General features: G+C 46.4%; 1 protein-coding gene across 3 annotated transcripts in view; it reads right to left on the bottom strand.

Annotated features, from left to right (window-relative positions):
- ARFGEF3 (ARFGEF family member 3) overlaps positions 1-17,731 on the bottom strand; it is a 126,011-nt gene that overhangs the window by 69,869 nt on the left and 38,411 nt on the right. For all 3 annotated transcript variants that reach the window (XM_044292392.1, XM_044292394.1, XM_044292393.1), the window contains exons 12-13: positions 16,243-17,138; positions 2,838-3,004 (exon numbers count right to left, since the gene is read on the bottom strand). In XM_044292392.1, coding sequence (XP_044148327.1) covers positions 2,838-3,004; positions 16,243-17,138 — 1,063 coding nt within the window. The remainder of the gene's footprint in view (positions 1-2,837; positions 3,005-16,242; positions 17,139-17,731) is intronic.

The following is a 17,731-nucleotide window of genomic DNA, read 5'->3' as shown; positions in this document are numbered from 1 at the left end:
GAGATCACAGAGAGGCACGGAGCATTAACAGTCATGTTACTGCTCCGTGCCTCTGCAGTGGGTCTTGGCACTCTTTCACGGAGCGGATGCCACGCACGGCATCCGCTCGTGTGAAGCGGCCCTTACAGCAGCTGCTAGACGGGGTCTCTGCCTCGATATATGCCATAAATGTGTGACTTTAAAGTGTCACTGAGCTTTCAAAAAAACTTTTGATAAGTCATAGCAACATATAAAGGATTTTGATTGACAGGGGTCTCAGCACTCAGATAGCTAGAGCGAGGAGAGAGACTTTCTGCCGAGGCCATCTCCCACAACAAGGAGAGAGAGCATGCTATGTAAGTGCTTCTCTTTTCTCATTTTAGCGATCAGTGGTGGTCCCAGTACTCAGACCCCCAACAATCAAAACCTTTGATATATGTTAATATCACATATGAAAAGTTTTTTGAACGCTCAGTAACACTTTATATGTTTTATGACTAGGGGTCTATTTTCAGACTCTTAGAAGGTAACCTATGTATTTTCTGTCTTAATTTACTCAGTACTTTTACATTCGAGGAAAGCTAAGGTATGGCTTTCTTATTGTGCCAACAAAATTACATATTGGCTTTCATTGTATGTCTTATGTAGAAAGAATATATGGAAATGGAGGGAAAAATACAAATTGTCTGTTTCCCTGTAAAAGAGAACATCGCTGGATCCACCAAAATAAGTGAGGAAAGATGGCCCATTAATTGTCACTGGCTTCCATTCCAGGTGTTTGTGACAGTACTGACCTTTTTGCCAACTTCCAAAAAAGCTGCAAGGCCTAGAGAACCGTAATAATGTGCACATCCATAAAGTGTAAAATCAATGAAGCAATTTTATTAGACTACATAGACATACAGACATTTTAAAAATTGTATACAAATAATTTTTTGTCAGGGCACACGTGAAGAGTGTGATTATTTTGTGACAACTCTCAACAATAACTCTCTCAACATCACATTGACCCATAGGATTTCAGATACATAGATTGACTTCTTGTTTGCAAATGTGGGAAGCTATATGTAGGGCAACTAGCCAGGAATTGCGCAAACGCATGGGACAGGGGAGAAAAAACACTGACTTCTGTGGCTGCACATATTTTGGATTGCCATCAATGCAACACTACTGGTTTAAAAATTGTTGGACTAGGATGGGTACGTAACAACTTGAGGGGGATGTCTACCACCCCACAGCTCCTTCGTCTTGAATCCAGATGAATCTTTGATTTTGATTCCTTGGCACCAAATGGGATAAATGAAGAATTCAATTTTGCAGGTTTTTATGGGTAATGAAGTTTTTGCATATTATCACATGTAGTTTTTCACACTTTTTTTCTATGATTTTTCCACTCATATTTATTCACATTTGTTTTTTTTATCACATAGTCAAATTATGTTATGGGTTGCCACTATATATTCACATCGTGTCACAGAGACAATATATATATATTTTTTTATTAATGTTTTTTATTAATGTTTTCTTCTTTTAGTATTCGCAGGTACATGGCTTGCACTTTGATGGACACCATCCCACTTTCCACAATCTACTTTTCTCACTATATAATGGATTCACTGGAGCCTCTTCCACATACCCGATGCTCTGGTCTTCGGCTGTTCTCCGCATATAATATATACGAATTACAGTATTTTAATATTATTATGTTATATTATTTTATATATTTCCCTTTTTCTTTTTTCCTTCTCTTCTGGTGTTGGCTCCTGGCGTCCCAGGCTCTTTTCCGCGTAGCATTTTTATGTATGAATTTCTGGGATTTTTTATGGTATTTTCTATGGTGGCATAAGAATTAAATATATAATTCATTATTTGTATACTGATAATATGGATTTATTAGTTATTATTTATAGTATTTATTGGCCAATAAATCACAGTATAGAATATTATTTTTCCTTTATAATTTTCACTTTTTATATTTATTCAACATAATTATGAGTGAAGTTGATTACATTAGTTGATGATATGGTGTCATATTAATCATGTTTATTTATGATTGACATACGGTATGTAAAAAACCTATTTTTCATTAACTCTTCTATATTTTTTTCTATTATCCCTCTATGGTCTTGTGCTCTCAATTTGGGGCGCGGGCGCATTCCATGATGAGTGCATGCACATTTTACTTTGAAAATGTATGCTTCAATTAATTAATTATTGTATAATTTACACATTACACTTTGATACGAATCTGCGGATAATCATGAAATCTTTATTGTTATTAATTTTAATCATGATACTATATTATAATCATGTGATTTAATATATTTATATTCTAGGATTAATCATGTCCGTTGCATTATTTGGTATAAGTCATATCAGCTTTACCATTGTTTGTATTGTATTATTTCAAAGTGCAATGGCGCTTCCATTTTGGAAATGTGCATTTATTCTTAGCAGCACATGGTTCATTGTATACAATTTTTAAAATGTCTGTATGTCTAGTCTAATAAAATTGCTTCAGTGATTTAACACTTTATGGATGTGCACATTATTACGGTTGTCTGGGCCTTGCAGCTTTTTTGGGTGTTTAGTATTATATTTGAACAGTTAGCGCACTCCTTTTCATTTGTAGTGTGCCCCCTACATTTATTGTTATGAGACTTTTTTGCCAACTTATCGCTGCCAATAATTACATTTAGCAAGATTTGTGACATTTCAGTTTGCATGTGGCTTGAGTGATAAAAGGTTGGAACCAGTGCCCACAAGTGCCCACGAATTTGAAGAACAACCACATGTGCTTGATCTTTGCAAGAATAAGACACCATAAAGATTTCACATCATTGTAAAATTCCACTTACCAGTGTCACTGGGGCCAAGGCGGTTTTCTTCCTGTAATAATCACTGTTGGCAAGTTTTAGGTTTAGCAGAAGAGCATAGTACGATGCGACATACAAACTGTCTGCATTCAGAAGGGTCTGGGTGCAGTTTCCACCACTGGTTTCAAAGCCGGGTGAATGCATCACACCTGTGAAAGATGAATGCCAGATTAGAGGAACTTTAAAGGCTATGAACTAAAAATAATTTTTGCTACTTACCTTTATTAAAAATTGTATGTTTACTCTTAATCTCATCAGATAAGGACTAATGTAGAACTCTTATCTCTGATCTCCTGACCTCAAAAACTCACTATAGCTAAACTCTTATCAAACTGATAAGAATATGACTTAGGCTCCATCATGGATCTGCAAAAACGCTTCCGTTATAATAATAAAACCGCATGCATCCATCATGAACGGATCTGGTTGTATTATGTCTTCTATAGCCATGACGGATCCGTCTTGAACACCACTGAAAGTCAATGGGGGACAGATCAGTTTTCTATTGTGTCAGAGAAAACTGATCCGTCCCCCAATGACTTACATTGTGTGCCAGGATGGATCCATTTGGCTCCACTTCGTCAGGCGGACAGCAAAACGCTGCAGGCAGTGTTTTGGTGTCCGCCTCCAGAGGGGAATGGTGAATAAATGGAGGCAAACTGATGCATTCTGAGCAGATCCTTTACCACTCAGAATGCATTAGGACAAAAGTGATCCGTTTTGGACCGCGTGTGAGAGCCCTGAATGGATCTCACAAACAGAAAGCCAAAACCTTAGTGTGAAAGTAGCCTTAAATGAGTGTTTGTCAGACGATCAGAGATAAGAGCTCTACATTGGACTAAGGCTACTTTCACACTCGCGTTTGGTGCGGATCTGTCATGGATCTGCACCGATAATACAACCGCATGCACCCATTCAAAACTGATCTGTTTGTATTATGTTTAACATTGGCCAAACTGATTAGTCTTGAACACTATTGAAAGTCAAAAGGGGGGGCAGATCCGTTTTGCCTCCGCATCGTCATGCGCACCAAAACGCTGCAGGCAGCGTTTTAGTGTCCTCCTCCAGAGTGGAATGGAGACGGAACGGAGGCAAACTGATGCATTCTGAGCGGATCCTTATCCATTCAGAATGCATTAGGGCAAAACTGACCCGTTTTGGACCGCTTGTGAGAGCCCTGAATGAATCTCACAAACGGAAACCAAAACGCCAGTGTGAAAGTAGCCCAAGAGTAAACAGAAAGTTATTTAGCCCATGAATCTCAAAAACTGCTGAAAAATTTTGATAAAAAGGCCAATTGTAAAAATGATAATAATATCAAGGGAGCTCACCGGTATACAGAAAAATTTAATTAATGGCTGGCTTATTTATATGGAATAAATAAATAAAAATAATATATATATTTTAGGAAAAATCGGACTGCACTCCAGAATAAATTCTCTACAGATATTTAATGCTGGAGTAGAGGTAAAGCAACATCAATATTTTAAGCATCTCCAGTATAAAGGGGTTGTCTAGAATTAGAAAACATGGCTGCCTTATTTTATGGGCACTTTTCTCTACCCAGGGTAAGTACTCTAATAAACAGGTGTATATATATATATATATATATATATATATATATATATATATATATATATATATATTAATTATATATTTTAAAGAAAGTCCAGCAGGAGCACCATCCAAAAAACGGGTGCAATGTCCAACGAAGGGCAACGGCAGTACCCAAATAATATAAAATAGAAAAAATCAGTCTGCACTCCAGAATAAAAGTGAAATATGAAAACTTTTATTCACCCATAATATGGCAAACTTGCGACGTTTCGGCTCACAAGAGCCTTCCTCAAGCATAGAAACAGTGAAAATGAAGGCATATAAAGACATATCTTAAGTGACCAACCAATCACAATGTGGTTACAATCATGATTAGATTGAATACATCTGATACATGTGCCAAAGTAAACAAAGTGCATGTGCATAAAGTGACATGTGCCATGAGATCCACAATACAAGAACTATATCCCTGCTCGTAGATCAAATAGATGTATAATATACACAATTTCCAAATACATGTATATAACCTCTTTAGTAAGTTTATAATAAAGTGACTAAGTGTGACGGATGAAGATCATGGAAATCGCACCTCTAGAAGCCATGGCGCCCGCAAAGACCATCGCGCTCCATTGAGCGTCTCCATCGGTTCATTGCGCATGTCCAGACACGCGTCATCATGTCTGTCATAGCGCTTTCATGTGATGCATGCGCTCATCATAATTACACTGAAACCGCCATTTTACTTTAAGGCAAAACTGCCCTGCGGTTTCGTAAGTGTTTACAATAGGTATATTAATTGTGCAGCATGCCCCCTCAACAATATATCAAGCCACGGTAGGTGCATCCTACGTAGTCCAGCGTGTGGGGAGAGTTCCAGCTCTGCAGAGATGGACCCCAGCCCACTAGGTCGCATGTGTCAGAGGTGAACACATCAATGTACCCAGCTGGCACCGCCCACCTAATTGCCGGCAATAAACGCAGCCATGGGGGGGGGGGGGGGTTCTCCCTCAAAAGGAAAGCACTACACAAAAATACCAAAAAATACATGTCTGGAATTGCGCAACGAGAGAACACTGATGTTATTGCTCAGCGTCACCACCATCAAAGAGGTGGACTACGTAGGATGCACCTACCGTGGCTTGATATATTGTAACCGCAGGGCAGTTTTGCCTTAAAGTAAAATGGCGGTTTCAGTGTAATTATGATGAGCGCATGCATCACATGAAAGCGCTATGACAGACATGATGACGCGTGTCTGGACATGCGCAATGAACCAATGGAGACGCTCAATGGAGCGCGATGGTCTTTGCGGGCGCCATGGCTGCTAGAGGTGCGATTTCCATGATCTTCATCCGTCACACTTAGTCACTTTATTATAAACTTACTAAAGAGGTTATATACATGTATTTGGAAATTGTGTATATTATACATTTATTTGATCTACGAGCAGGGATATAGTTCTTGTATTGTGGATCTCATGGCACATGTCACTTTATGCACATGCACTTTGTTTACTTTGGCACATGTATCAGATGTATTCAATCTAATCATGATTGTAACCACATTGTGATTGGTTGGTCACTTAAGATATGTCTTTATATGCCTTCATTTTCACTGTTTCTATGCTTGAGGAAGGCTCTTGTGAGCCGAAACGTCGCAAGTTTGCCATATTATGGGTGAATAAAAGTTTTCATATTTCACTTTTATTCTGGAGTGCACTGCAGTGTAGGGTGACCACATTTCCAAACTGCCATTCAGGGACACCCGCCCCGGCCCCCCCGCACCCATGTCCACTCCCCAAAAAATATGATTTTTGATACTTAAAAAAAAAAATTAAGTCACTTAGTGACAGCGGCGTACTTTGTACTTACGCTGGCAAGTTCATTGCATCGAAGTTATGCTTGAGATTGCTATAAACATAACTGCCTGTGCATTGTTCAGTAATTTGTGATTGTGCCCTGCACACAATCACTGGCTACCTAAAACAGGTCATATTTTTAATGTGTTAGACATCTCTTAAGATCGGCACACTGGGGCGACATACACCAGCAGCGCAGCACACCCTGGACCTTCTACCAGCACTGCCGTATTCCCTGGTGAAGTGGCGAGCACCAGAAGGGCAGTTCCAGCTGGTACAGTGGCACGTGCAATAACTCCCCTGTCGCAGCCACCGCGTTCACAGGCCCGTAGAACCCTTAGTCTCCCAGAGGTGCTGGCAAATCCTAATTGGCAATCCCCTGCTTCCGCCGCACCCGTATTGCCCCCTTTCACCGCCCAGTCCCGAGTTCGCGTGGAGACGGCTCATTTAGGATCGGCCCTTCAGTTTTTTGAGCTGTTCTTCACCGCGGATCTCTATGACCTAGTTGTGGCAGAAACCAACACAGTCACACAGAAACGCTACACAGTTTATTACCGCCAATCCGGAAAGCTTCCATGCCCAGCCTTTCCGGTGGAAACCAGTCACAGTTTCCGAGTTTAAAATTTTGTTGGGCCTTCTCCTCAGCATGGGTCTAACTAAAAAAAAATTATTGCGGTCATATTGGTCTAAAGACCCAATACATTACATGCCCATGTTCTCTGCTGCAATGTCTAGGGCGCGTTTTGAGGTCATCATGTGCTTTATGCATTTCGCGGACAATAGCACCTGTCATCCAAGAGGCCACCCTGCTTATGACCGGCTCCACAAAATTCGGCCCCTCATAGACCATTTGTCATCCAGATTTGCAGATGCGTATACCCCTAATCAAAACATCTGCATAGACGAGTCCCTAGTACATTTTACCGGGCGCCTTGGCATAAAACAGTACATCCCCAGCAAGCGCGCCCGGTCAACTGTGCTTCTTGCAGACTCCAGACTAACTCTATAGTCCCCCTGCAGAGTATTACTTAGCCATACACCCACCAAGCGAAAACCTCACCTGCTTCTGCCCTTGTCCTCACCAGATCAAACCACTCAAAAGCCCGTGAAAGCATTACAGCAACCCCCCCTTGCAGAGCATTACAGCAACCCCCCCCTTGCAGAGCATTACAGCAACCCCCCCCCCCTTGCAGAGCATTACAGCAACCCCCCCCCCTTGCAGAGCATTACAGCAACCCCCCCCCCCCTTGCAGAGCATTACAGCAACCCCCCCCCCCCTTGCAGAGCATTACAGCAACCCCCCCCCCTTGCAGAGCATTACAGCAACCCCCCCCCCTTGCAGAGCATTACAGCAACCCCCCCCCTTGCAGAGCATTACAGCAACCCCCCCCCTTGCAGAGCATTACAGCAACCCCCCCTTGCAGAGCATTACAGCAACCCCCCCCTTGCAGAGCATTACAGCAACCCCCCCCTTGCAGAGCATTACAGCACCCCCCCTTGCAGAGCATTACAGCAACCCCCCCCTTGCAGAGCATTACAGCAACCCCCCCCTTGCAGAGCATTACAGCAACCCCCCCCCTTGCAGAGCATTACAGCAACCCCCCCCCTTGCAGAGCATTACAGCAACCCCCCCCTTGCAGAGCATTACAGCAACCCCCCCCTTGCAGAGCATTACAGCAACCCCCCCCCCCTCTTGCAGAGCATTACAGCAACCCCCCCCCCCTCTTGCAGAGCATTACAGCAAACCCCCCCCCCCCCCCCTCTTGCAGAGCATTACAGCAACCCCCCCTCTTGCAGAGCATTACAGCCACCCTCTCCTAAGCCTCTGGGGGAAATCAACAGTGGTTCTTGCAGACTCCAGACTAACTCTATAGGCCCCCTGCAGAGTATTACTTAGCCATACACCCACCAAGCAAAAACCTCACCTGCTTCTGCCCTTGTCCTCACCAGATCAAACCACTCAAAAGCCCGGGAAATCAACTGTGCTTCTTGCAGACTTCATACTGGCTCCGCCTACTCGAGTCTGGTCACATGGGCATGACATCATCAAAGGTCCTTTAGCTGCCTAGGAAATAGCATCTACCATCACCTCACCGGCCGCCCAAAGGTTTCTATCCGAGTAGGTGATGATTGGACTGTAATGTGTGGTGGTCCTGGAGCCTCAGAGCAATCAGCAGCGGTCGGTGGCTGCGGCTCAGGTCATTCCGGGACACTAAATTGTCCCGGAATGAGGGTGACCGGGACCCGGGACAGACTCTCCAAATGCGGGACTGTCCCGGGCAATCCGGGACATGTGGTCACCTTACTGCAGTGGGTACTGCCGTTGCCCTTCGTTGGACATTGCACCCGTTTTTTGGATGGTGCTCCTGCTGGACTTTCTTTAAAATATATATATATATATATATATATATATATATATATATATATATATAAAAATACATACACCTGTTTATTAGAGTACTTACCCTGGGTAGAGAAAAGTGCCCATAAAATGAGGCAGCCATGTTTTCTAATTCTAGACAACCCCTTTATACTGGAGATGCTTAAAAACGAGATTTTTGTATTACTTACCAGTAAAATCTCTTTCTCGCTCTTTCCTTGGGGGACACAGAAGACCTTGGGTATAGCTCATCTCCCTAGGAGGCGTGACACTAAGAAAAAACTGTTAAGCCCCTCCTCCACAGCTATACCCTCAGCCTGGAGAGAGATGCTGCCAGTTGCGTGTCCAAGTAGTGAAAAAAGGCAAAGTCCAAAAGTGGAACCAACAAGCCAACTACCCAACGGGTAAAACAACTCTGAAACCGTGCAGAGAAAACCAAAGAATGGGTGGGTGCTGTGTCCCCCAAGGAAAGAGCGAGAAAGAGATTTTACTGGTAAGTAATCCAAAAATCTCGTTTTCTCGCCCAGTTTCCTTGGGGGACACAGAAGACCTTGGGACGTTCAAAAGCAGTCCAAGAGGGGAGGGACCACAGCACCAAGGCGAAGCACCCGAAGGCAGCAAGGAAATGCCGCCTGCAAAAACCAGGCGGCCCAAGGCAGCAGCCGCCGCCGAAGCCAGAGTACGCACTCAGGAGAACCTGGTAAAGAGTGCAAGGAAGACCGTGGCCACCCTGCACAATGACATGGCTGAAGCCCAAGGCCTCCGGCCCCGGAGGCACCAACCGCTCTGGTGAAATGAACGGTGACACCAAAAAAACAGAACCCTGCCCTTGAGCAGTAACCACAGCAATAGCCATTTGGTTAAAGCGGAGGAAAGCACCCAGGAGCCGTTAACCTTGGCGCGGACCTCCTGGAAACAAGAGACCGAGCGTCGACAAGAGTCGGAGACGTCCAAACAAAAAACCGCAGACACTTCAAGTAACAGAGTCCCAGTCGCAGGTCCAGGCCAGACTGGAGAAGACCGAATCATGGGAAGAGAAAGGCAGAATTGGGTGAATGACCAGCTTCCCAAAGAACCCCAGGGAAGACCCTAAGTCAGACAACAGAACCTGGACGAAGCACGGCCGGGAGCTAACACTAGTGTGCTCGCTGGACTCGTCTGGGCAGACGGGAGGAAACCCAATGCGAGTAAGCGCAAATCAGTGACACGGGCAAAAAGGTCGGGAAAACTGGTCCTGTCGGCCCCCGAGCAACGCCGTCGCGAATCCACGCGGAGTGGGGGAGCAGATGGACAAACGGAAGGAACCGAAAGGGACCCGGCCAGTATCCAACAGACTCCAGGACAAGTCAGGCTAAAGTCCTTGTCGTTGTAGCCACCACAAGAAGGTGGTGTTCTACAGTCCCGGAGTGGGGGCCTGAAGGGTAATCTTGACAGAAGAAAGTAGGCCCGCCAGGTTACCGAGAAGGTAAAGTCCAAGTAGGACCATCGCCCAGAATGGTAAAAGTAATCTGCACCCAGCGGGAGGACAGAATGCGGCAAACCCGGTAATAGGCACACAGCTAGTACAGCCAGTGTGAACCATGGAGACAGTACGAGGTCATAAGGAACACCGGACCATCCATATGAACAACCATGGTCTCCCCAGGGGGGAGGGCAGTGAAGGAACAGCCCCTGAAGCCTGGCCGGGGCAGAAGCCACATCGGAGTAAAACTGACCCCGGAGAAGCCAAAACAGAGCCGTCGAGAGAAAAATAGCCGAGAAGACGGATGACAGCCTCCAACCGCAAGGAGGAGCGGGCAACAGGGAAGCCACAGGACCGCTCAAAAGCAGAACTCCGCTACTCCGAGATGTCCGGCTCACCAATTCGCAGAAGGCGAATACCCTAACGAATCGAAAGTGGAGGTCCCTGAGACCTGGGTAATCGAGCAACCAAGAGAAGTTGGGCGACCTGCTCGAAAAGAGCGGCTAGAACCTGGTAGCAAAACAAACTGAAGCACGGAGGGTGCCAACAGGAAGGACTCAAACCAAAACGCATCCAAGAGGAGGAAAGGCAACAGGCGAGGGAACCGTAATCCCGCCAGAGCCAACGTAGACTGCGAGGGACGCTGGAGACAGCACTCTCGACCATGTGACCGCTTGCGCTGGGAAGCAATGCCACAGGTTAACTAATGGGTACACATCTAGGAACCACAAACACTCCCCAGGCGGAAGGGCCAACGAATATGGTGGATACCGTCACAACGGAAACACCAAATATACCCTCTGAACAGAGAATGGATACCACCCAGCTCGCTGCAGTAGAGAGCAATAGAGCCCGTCCAGGCCAGGTGAACAGAAAGATCTCTTCAGAGAAGAATGCCAGGCCGGCGGCAATCACCGTATCCCAAGAGAAAAACGTCAAGTCGCAGGAAGAATGGAGGCATACGTACAAGCAGCCCCATAAGCAGTGAGAAAGCCAACCCACCTACGGAAGGAGAAGGCATACACGGCCCAACAACGCACAGAGTGCCCAAGAGCGTCCGCCCACTGCGAAATAGTCAAACAGCAAGGAGGGCCAGCCACAGAGTCCCACAGAATCCACGGAAGTGCAAAGTGCAACCGGAAGGGGGGACATACACAAAGGACTAGTATGGCATGCGACGGAACGCAAGCAGTCCGCCCAGAAGAGAGGGCAATGTACTTGGCAAACATTGCGGGCAGCAAGCGTGCAAAGCCCGCCCCACAAGGGGGTGATGCCCAAGACCAGCACCTACTTCAGAGAAGTAAGACATACCATATTCCGCCCAGAAGAGGGCCATGCACATGGCCACACCGCATCCAGCAGGACGTCCACCTAGTGAAAAGTGGACATGCACAGGGTAATCCTAGCATTAAGTGAGTGTGCAATAATCCACCAAACACCGAATTTTGTGAGAGTACAACTACTCCGCCAATGAATGGGGACAAGTACAAGTCCAGCACAGCATATACAAGGACAGTTGTGAGTCCTGTGAGCGCACAAAAAGTCCACCCATGGAATGAGGGGTGGTCACGCACAAGGCCAGCACCGTATCCAATGGGAGTGCAAGCATTCCACCCATCTTAGAGGCCAGCAACGTATCTGGTGAGAGTGCAGTATGCTGCCCAGAAGGGGGAGCCATGCCCATGGCCAGTAATGCAACCAGGGAGAATGCGAGCACCCCGCCATGGATGGGGGTCAGGCACCTGGCCAGCAGCACACTGGCGAGAGAACAAATACAGTCAGTGAGAGTGTGTGTATGTTGCCTGAGGAAAGGAGACATGCCCATGGCCGGCAGCGAATCCAGTAAGAGTGCCGTACACCGCCCACGGAAGGGGGAACATGTATATGGCCGGCAGTGGATTTAGTGAGTTGCAAGCATCCCACCATGGAAGGGGGTCATGCACGCGGCCAGCAACTTACCAGCGAGAGAACGACCCCAGTCAGTGAGGGCGTATGCATGGCGCTTGAGGGACGAAGGCATGCCCAAGGCCGGCAGCGAATCCAATGAGAATGCAGCATACCGCCTATGGAAGGGGGTTATGCACATGGCCGGCTGCCCAGCACCATAACCAATGAAGTGCAGTATTCCGCCTAAGGAAGGGGGTCATGCACAAGACCGGCAGCGAATCCAGTGAGTGCAGCATCCCCCCCTGGAAGGGGGTCATGCACAAGACCGGCAGCAATCCAGTGAGTGCAGCATTCCGCCTATGGAAGGGGGTCATGCACAAGACCGGCAGCGAATCCAGTGAGTGCAGCATTCCGCCTATGGAAGGGGGTCATGCACAAGACCGGCAGCGAATCCAGTGAGTGCAGCATTCCGCCTATGGAAGGGGGTCATGCACAAGACCGTCAGCGAATCCAGTGAGTGCAGCATTCCGCCTACGGAAGGGGGTCATGTACATGGCCGGTATCAAATCCAGTGAGTGCAGCGTTTCGCCTATGGAAAGGAATCACGCACATGGCCGGCAGTGAATCCAGTGAAAGTGCAGCGTTCCCCTATGGAAGGGGGTCGTGCACCAGACTAACACCGTATCTGGTGAGAGTGCAGATTCCACCTATGGAAGGAGGACATGCACAAGACCGGCAACGAATCCAATGAGTGCAGCATTCCGCCTATGGAAGGGGGTTGTGCACATGGCCTGCAGCGAATCCAATGAGTGCAGAGTTCTCGTGCACATGGCCAACACCGTATTCGGTGAGAGTGCAGTATTCCACCTAAGAGGGGGGTCATGCACCAGGCAAGCCTGCAACCCGAGAGAGTGCAGTATCCCGCCTAGGAAGGGGTTGTCTGCACATGGCAGGCACCATAGCTGGAGGGTGACGAACTCTGCCTACAGAAAAAAAGAGAGCGCATGCACTTGGCCAGCGCTGTATCCCGGAGAGGGCAAGAACCACTTAGAAGGGAAACATGCACCAGCCGGGGAGTGCGACACAATGCCGCTCATGGAAGGAGCACGCATACAGGCGGCGCTACCGAGATAAGGCTGCAGCGTCCTGCGCAGCGCACAAGATATCCATTAGTTAACCATTTTATGCATTTCTAAATAAAAAATAGCCTCACTGAGGCAGAAAGAAGTGCCACCATACAGGTGCCCAGCATAGAAGTAGAGGGGGGAGGGGCGCCAGCCATATAGGCCCATCGGGAGCCGCCGGTACCCGAAGGGTTAACAGCCAACCAACCTGGAAGGGAGGAGGAGGCGGCGCCGTGATCCCCTGGTGGCGGGGAACCTCCAGGCGGGAAGGATTCGCGCCCGGAGAAGTTCCCGCCCCCTCAACAGAGGCCGGAAGATTGCGGCCTAGCAGGCCGTGAAGCCGGGGCCTAAATTTTCTGCGGCACCCGGCTGACCGGGGCCGCACAGGAAACCGGAGCGGACTGCCCGGACAAACCGGCCGCGGAAGCCCACCCCGCGGACCGGAAGTCAGGGGCCCGGGTGGAGCGCCGGAATGCGGCCCAGTAGGCCCGAAGCCTGGGCCAAAATTTGCGGCGCCCGGCCGACCGGAAGTCGCCGACGGCCGGCCGGAATCGTTGGAGCATCGTGCTCAGCCAGATGCCGGCCGCGGGAGTCTACCCCGCAGGCCAGAACAGTCGGGGGCCGGGAAGGAGTGCCGGAGTGCGGCCCAGCTAGGAGGTGCGGCCCAGCAGGCCGGGAAGAAGCGCCGGAGGTGCGGCCGAGCAGGCCGGGAAGTAAAAAACCCAAGCAGCACTGCCGTCAGGAAAAAGCCCCCGGTCCAGAGCAGCGCATCGGTGAGGGGATGGGGGGACCCTGAGACTGGGTGCCCGTGAGGATGCGAGCACAGCGTTCCCAGGAGGGACGCTGATAAGTGAATGCCTATTCTCAGCATTCTGCTGCTAAAACGTCCCATGAGGGCCAGAAGGGAGGAGAGGGAGCAGGAGTAGAATGTCGCCCCGCAGCACCCCAGGGGCCAGCCTAGGTCCAGCAGTGACCGAAGGGTCCAGAGGCCCAGTATGGGGGGTCAGGCACGCAGGAGACCAGGGTGGGGGGTGGGGGACGTAGGGCTGGAGAAGCCACTCTCTCACCATAGTCGTCTTCACCCTCGGTCCATTCCAGCAGGGTCGCCCCTTCAGCTACTGGCACCGTAGTGGCAGGACGCTGGAAGAGGGACTTGGCGTGCGGGCGACCCTTGCGCTGGCGGGATGTAGGGGAGCTGGGCTGCCCTGATCCACCTTGTCTTCTGTGGGGGAGGCAGCAGTGCGGATGACCGGCACTGGCGCAGCTCAACCCCGGGAGAAACAGAGAGGTCTAGTGAGTCTCTGTTGTCCCTGATGATCTGGAACAAAAAGAAAAGAAAAAAGTAAAAATCAAAATTTAAACAAGGAGAAAACAGCCCTGCAGTAGCAGGGAGTGTCTTGCCTCCTTGGACACTAAGCTAAAACTGGCAGCCTCTCTCTCCAGGCTGAGGGTATAGCTGTGGAGGAGGGGCTTAACAGTTTTTTCTTAGTGTCACGCCTCCTAGGGAGATGAGCTATACCCAAGGTCTTCTGTGTCCCCCAAGGAAACTGGGCGAGAAATATTGATGTTGCTTTACCTCTACTCCAGCATTAAATATCTGTAGAGAATTTGTTAAAAGCTATGAATACCTTTTTTATTATTACAGTCTACTCAGTTTGGGTTAAAAATAATTTTTACAATTGTAATTAATGGCTGGCTTATTTATATGGAAAAAAAAGAAACTAATATATATATATATATATATATATATATATATATACATATACATATACATATACATATACATACACACACATACATACACACCTTCTCATTCAAAGAGTTTTCTTTATTTTCATGACTATGAAGGCACCAAAACTATGAATTAACACATGTGGAATTATATACATAACAAACAAGTGTGAAACAACTGAGAATATGTCATATTCTAGGTTCTTCAAAGTAGGCACTTTTTGCTTTGATTACTGCTTTCAACACTCTTGCCATTCTCTTGATGAGCTTCAAGAGGTAGTCACCTGAAATGGTCTTCCAACAGTGTTGAAGGAGTTTCCAGAGATGCTTAGCACTTGTTGGCCGTTTTGCCTTCACTCTGCGGTCCAGCTCACCCCAAACCATCTCGATTGGGCTCAGGTCCGGTGACTGTGGAGGCCAGGTCATCTGGCGCAGCACCCCCATCATTCTCCTTCATGGTCAAATAGCCCTTACTTTCAAAGTTTTCCCAATTTTTCAGCTGACTGACTGACCTTCATTTCTTAAAGTAATGATTGCCACTCGTTTTTCTTTACTTAGCTGCTTTTTTCTTGCCATAATACAAATTCTAACAGTCTATTCAGTAGGACTATCAGCTGTGTATCCACCTGACTTCTCCACAACGCAACTGATGGTCCCAACCCCATTTATAAGAAATCCCACTTATTAAACCTGACAGGGCACACCTGTGAAGTGAAAACCATTTCAGGTGACTACCTCTTGAAGCTCATCAAGAGAATGCCAAGAGTGTGCAAAGCAGTAATCAAAGCAAAAGGTGGCTACTTTGAAGAACCTAGAATATGACATATTTTCAGTTGTTTCACACTTTTTTGTTATGTATATAATTCCACATGTGTTAATTCATAGTTTTGATGCCTTCAGTGTGAATCTACAATTTTCATAGTCATGAAAATAAAGAAAACTCTTTGAATGAGAAGGTGTGTCCAAACTTTTGGTCCGTACTGTATATACTCACGCACACACCTGTTTATTTCTATCTTAGATGTATATTGTAAGATAGAAATAAACAGGTGTGTGCGTGAGTATATATATATATATATATATATATATATATATTCATATTCGTTTCTTTTCTCCATATAAATAAGCCAGCCATTAATTACAATTGTAAAAATTATTTTTAGCCCAAACTGAGTAGACTGTAATAATAAAAAAGGTATTCATAGCTTTTAACAAATTCTCTACAGACATTAATGCTGGAGTACAGGTAAAGTAACATCAATATTTTAAGTATCTCCAGTATAAAGGGGTTGTCTAGAATTAGAAAACATGGCTGCCTTATTTTATGGGCACTTTTCTCTACCCTGGGGAAGTACTCTGTAATATAAAAATTCAGAATGAATAGTTACCAGCTTGTAAACTTGAACAAAAGGTGGAAGCAAAATTCTGCAAAGAGGAATCCACTTCCTCCATCCTCTGCAATGTCAGTAGTCGAGAAATAAGACCTTTAAGAGACTCTACAAACAGGCGAGCACTGTGCTGATCTGCCTCCTGGTTTTTCAGTAGTTTTAAGGACAAGGCAGCAGTCCGTAATGATCTATGACCAGGACAGTCTCTGGGTGTCTGGTCTTCATCCGCCAGGGAACAGTTATCAGAACCAATGTCAGAGACATCAGATCTACCTGAATCCTTTTCTGCAGCCATTGAGTATTGATCACATGAATCAAATTCAGTCCTAGAAAGATCTTGCTCATCAACACTAAAATTACTCTCACTGTACCGGGAACCATAAGATCTTGTCCTACTGTCAACAGACAAGAAGTTTGTTATGTCAGGATAAACAGTTACATGACTCCTTTGAACAACATCTGGCTGGTCTACAACATCCAGCTCTGGATCTTTACGAAGGGACTGCATATTGTTTCCTTGCCCATCCATGTTATCTTCTGGAGTAGTCTGTCCCAAATCTCCCTCTAAGGTGGTTTGTCCAGTATCCGTGGTCACGCTAATGCTAATGTCAGGACTCTTTTCTGTTCCAAGCTCCCATGGTGTATGTTCAGATGACAAGATGCGTCTTTGCCACCTGAAATCTGCCTCGTTAATTTCCATGGATTCTCTGCTTGATTCTGCTCCATCTCTGAGTTCCTCAAGACGTCTTAGAAGATGCTGGACATGAGCTTCTTTAAGACCTTTCCCTTGACTCATTTCATCTAAAGCTCCCAGCAATGCACAAACACATGACACAGAGGCATAGCAAGCTTCGATGCCTCCTTTCATACAGGCTTCTGCCATCCCATCCATGATCCTACAAAACAAATCATATAGTAAGACAGTGATTTATTCATGTTGCTGTGTCTTAAAATCTGAAAGCTTAAAATTTCATTTCTCTCTCCTACATCCAGTACAAGAGTTACCATAATTATTATATAAAAAAGACACATTGCATATATTTATGCAACACTAGAACCATAAAATTATGTATTAGTATAATATATATTAGAGCTGGGCGATTAATCAAATTAATTTATTCATTTATCTTTTTAGTGTCTGATGAATTTGTTTTTTGGAAAATTGTCATATTTTTTTTTTCTTTGATAAAGACTGAAGAGATCCCACACAGGCTGTGCTGATACAATGCTCTGGATCACTGCAGAAGCCTGGCACTGATTCCTGCTGCAACGGCCAGATTAGAGTCAACTCCAATTTGGGAAGTTTAACTCTCTAGATGCCACAGTCATAGTGACCATGGCATCTACGCAGTTACACAGAAGCTCCCTATTACCATGGTCCCCAGTAAATACAACTGTGGGGTGCTGATGCATTGCCATGACAATTGGGGGTCCCTCAAAGGCCTCAGGTGTATGTCTATTAGACTGCGCTGCAGACACAGCCTATAGA

The sequence above is a fragment of the Bufo gargarizans genome, chromosome 4 (genome assembly GCF_014858855.1).
Source record: "Bufo gargarizans isolate SCDJY-AF-19 chromosome 4, ASM1485885v1, whole genome shotgun sequence".
Classification (NCBI taxonomy): Eukaryota; Metazoa; Chordata; class Amphibia; order Anura; family Bufonidae; genus Bufo; species Bufo gargarizans.
The sequence above is the reverse complement of the archived record's forward strand: the minus strand, read 5'-3'. Positions and strand labels throughout refer to the sequence as shown.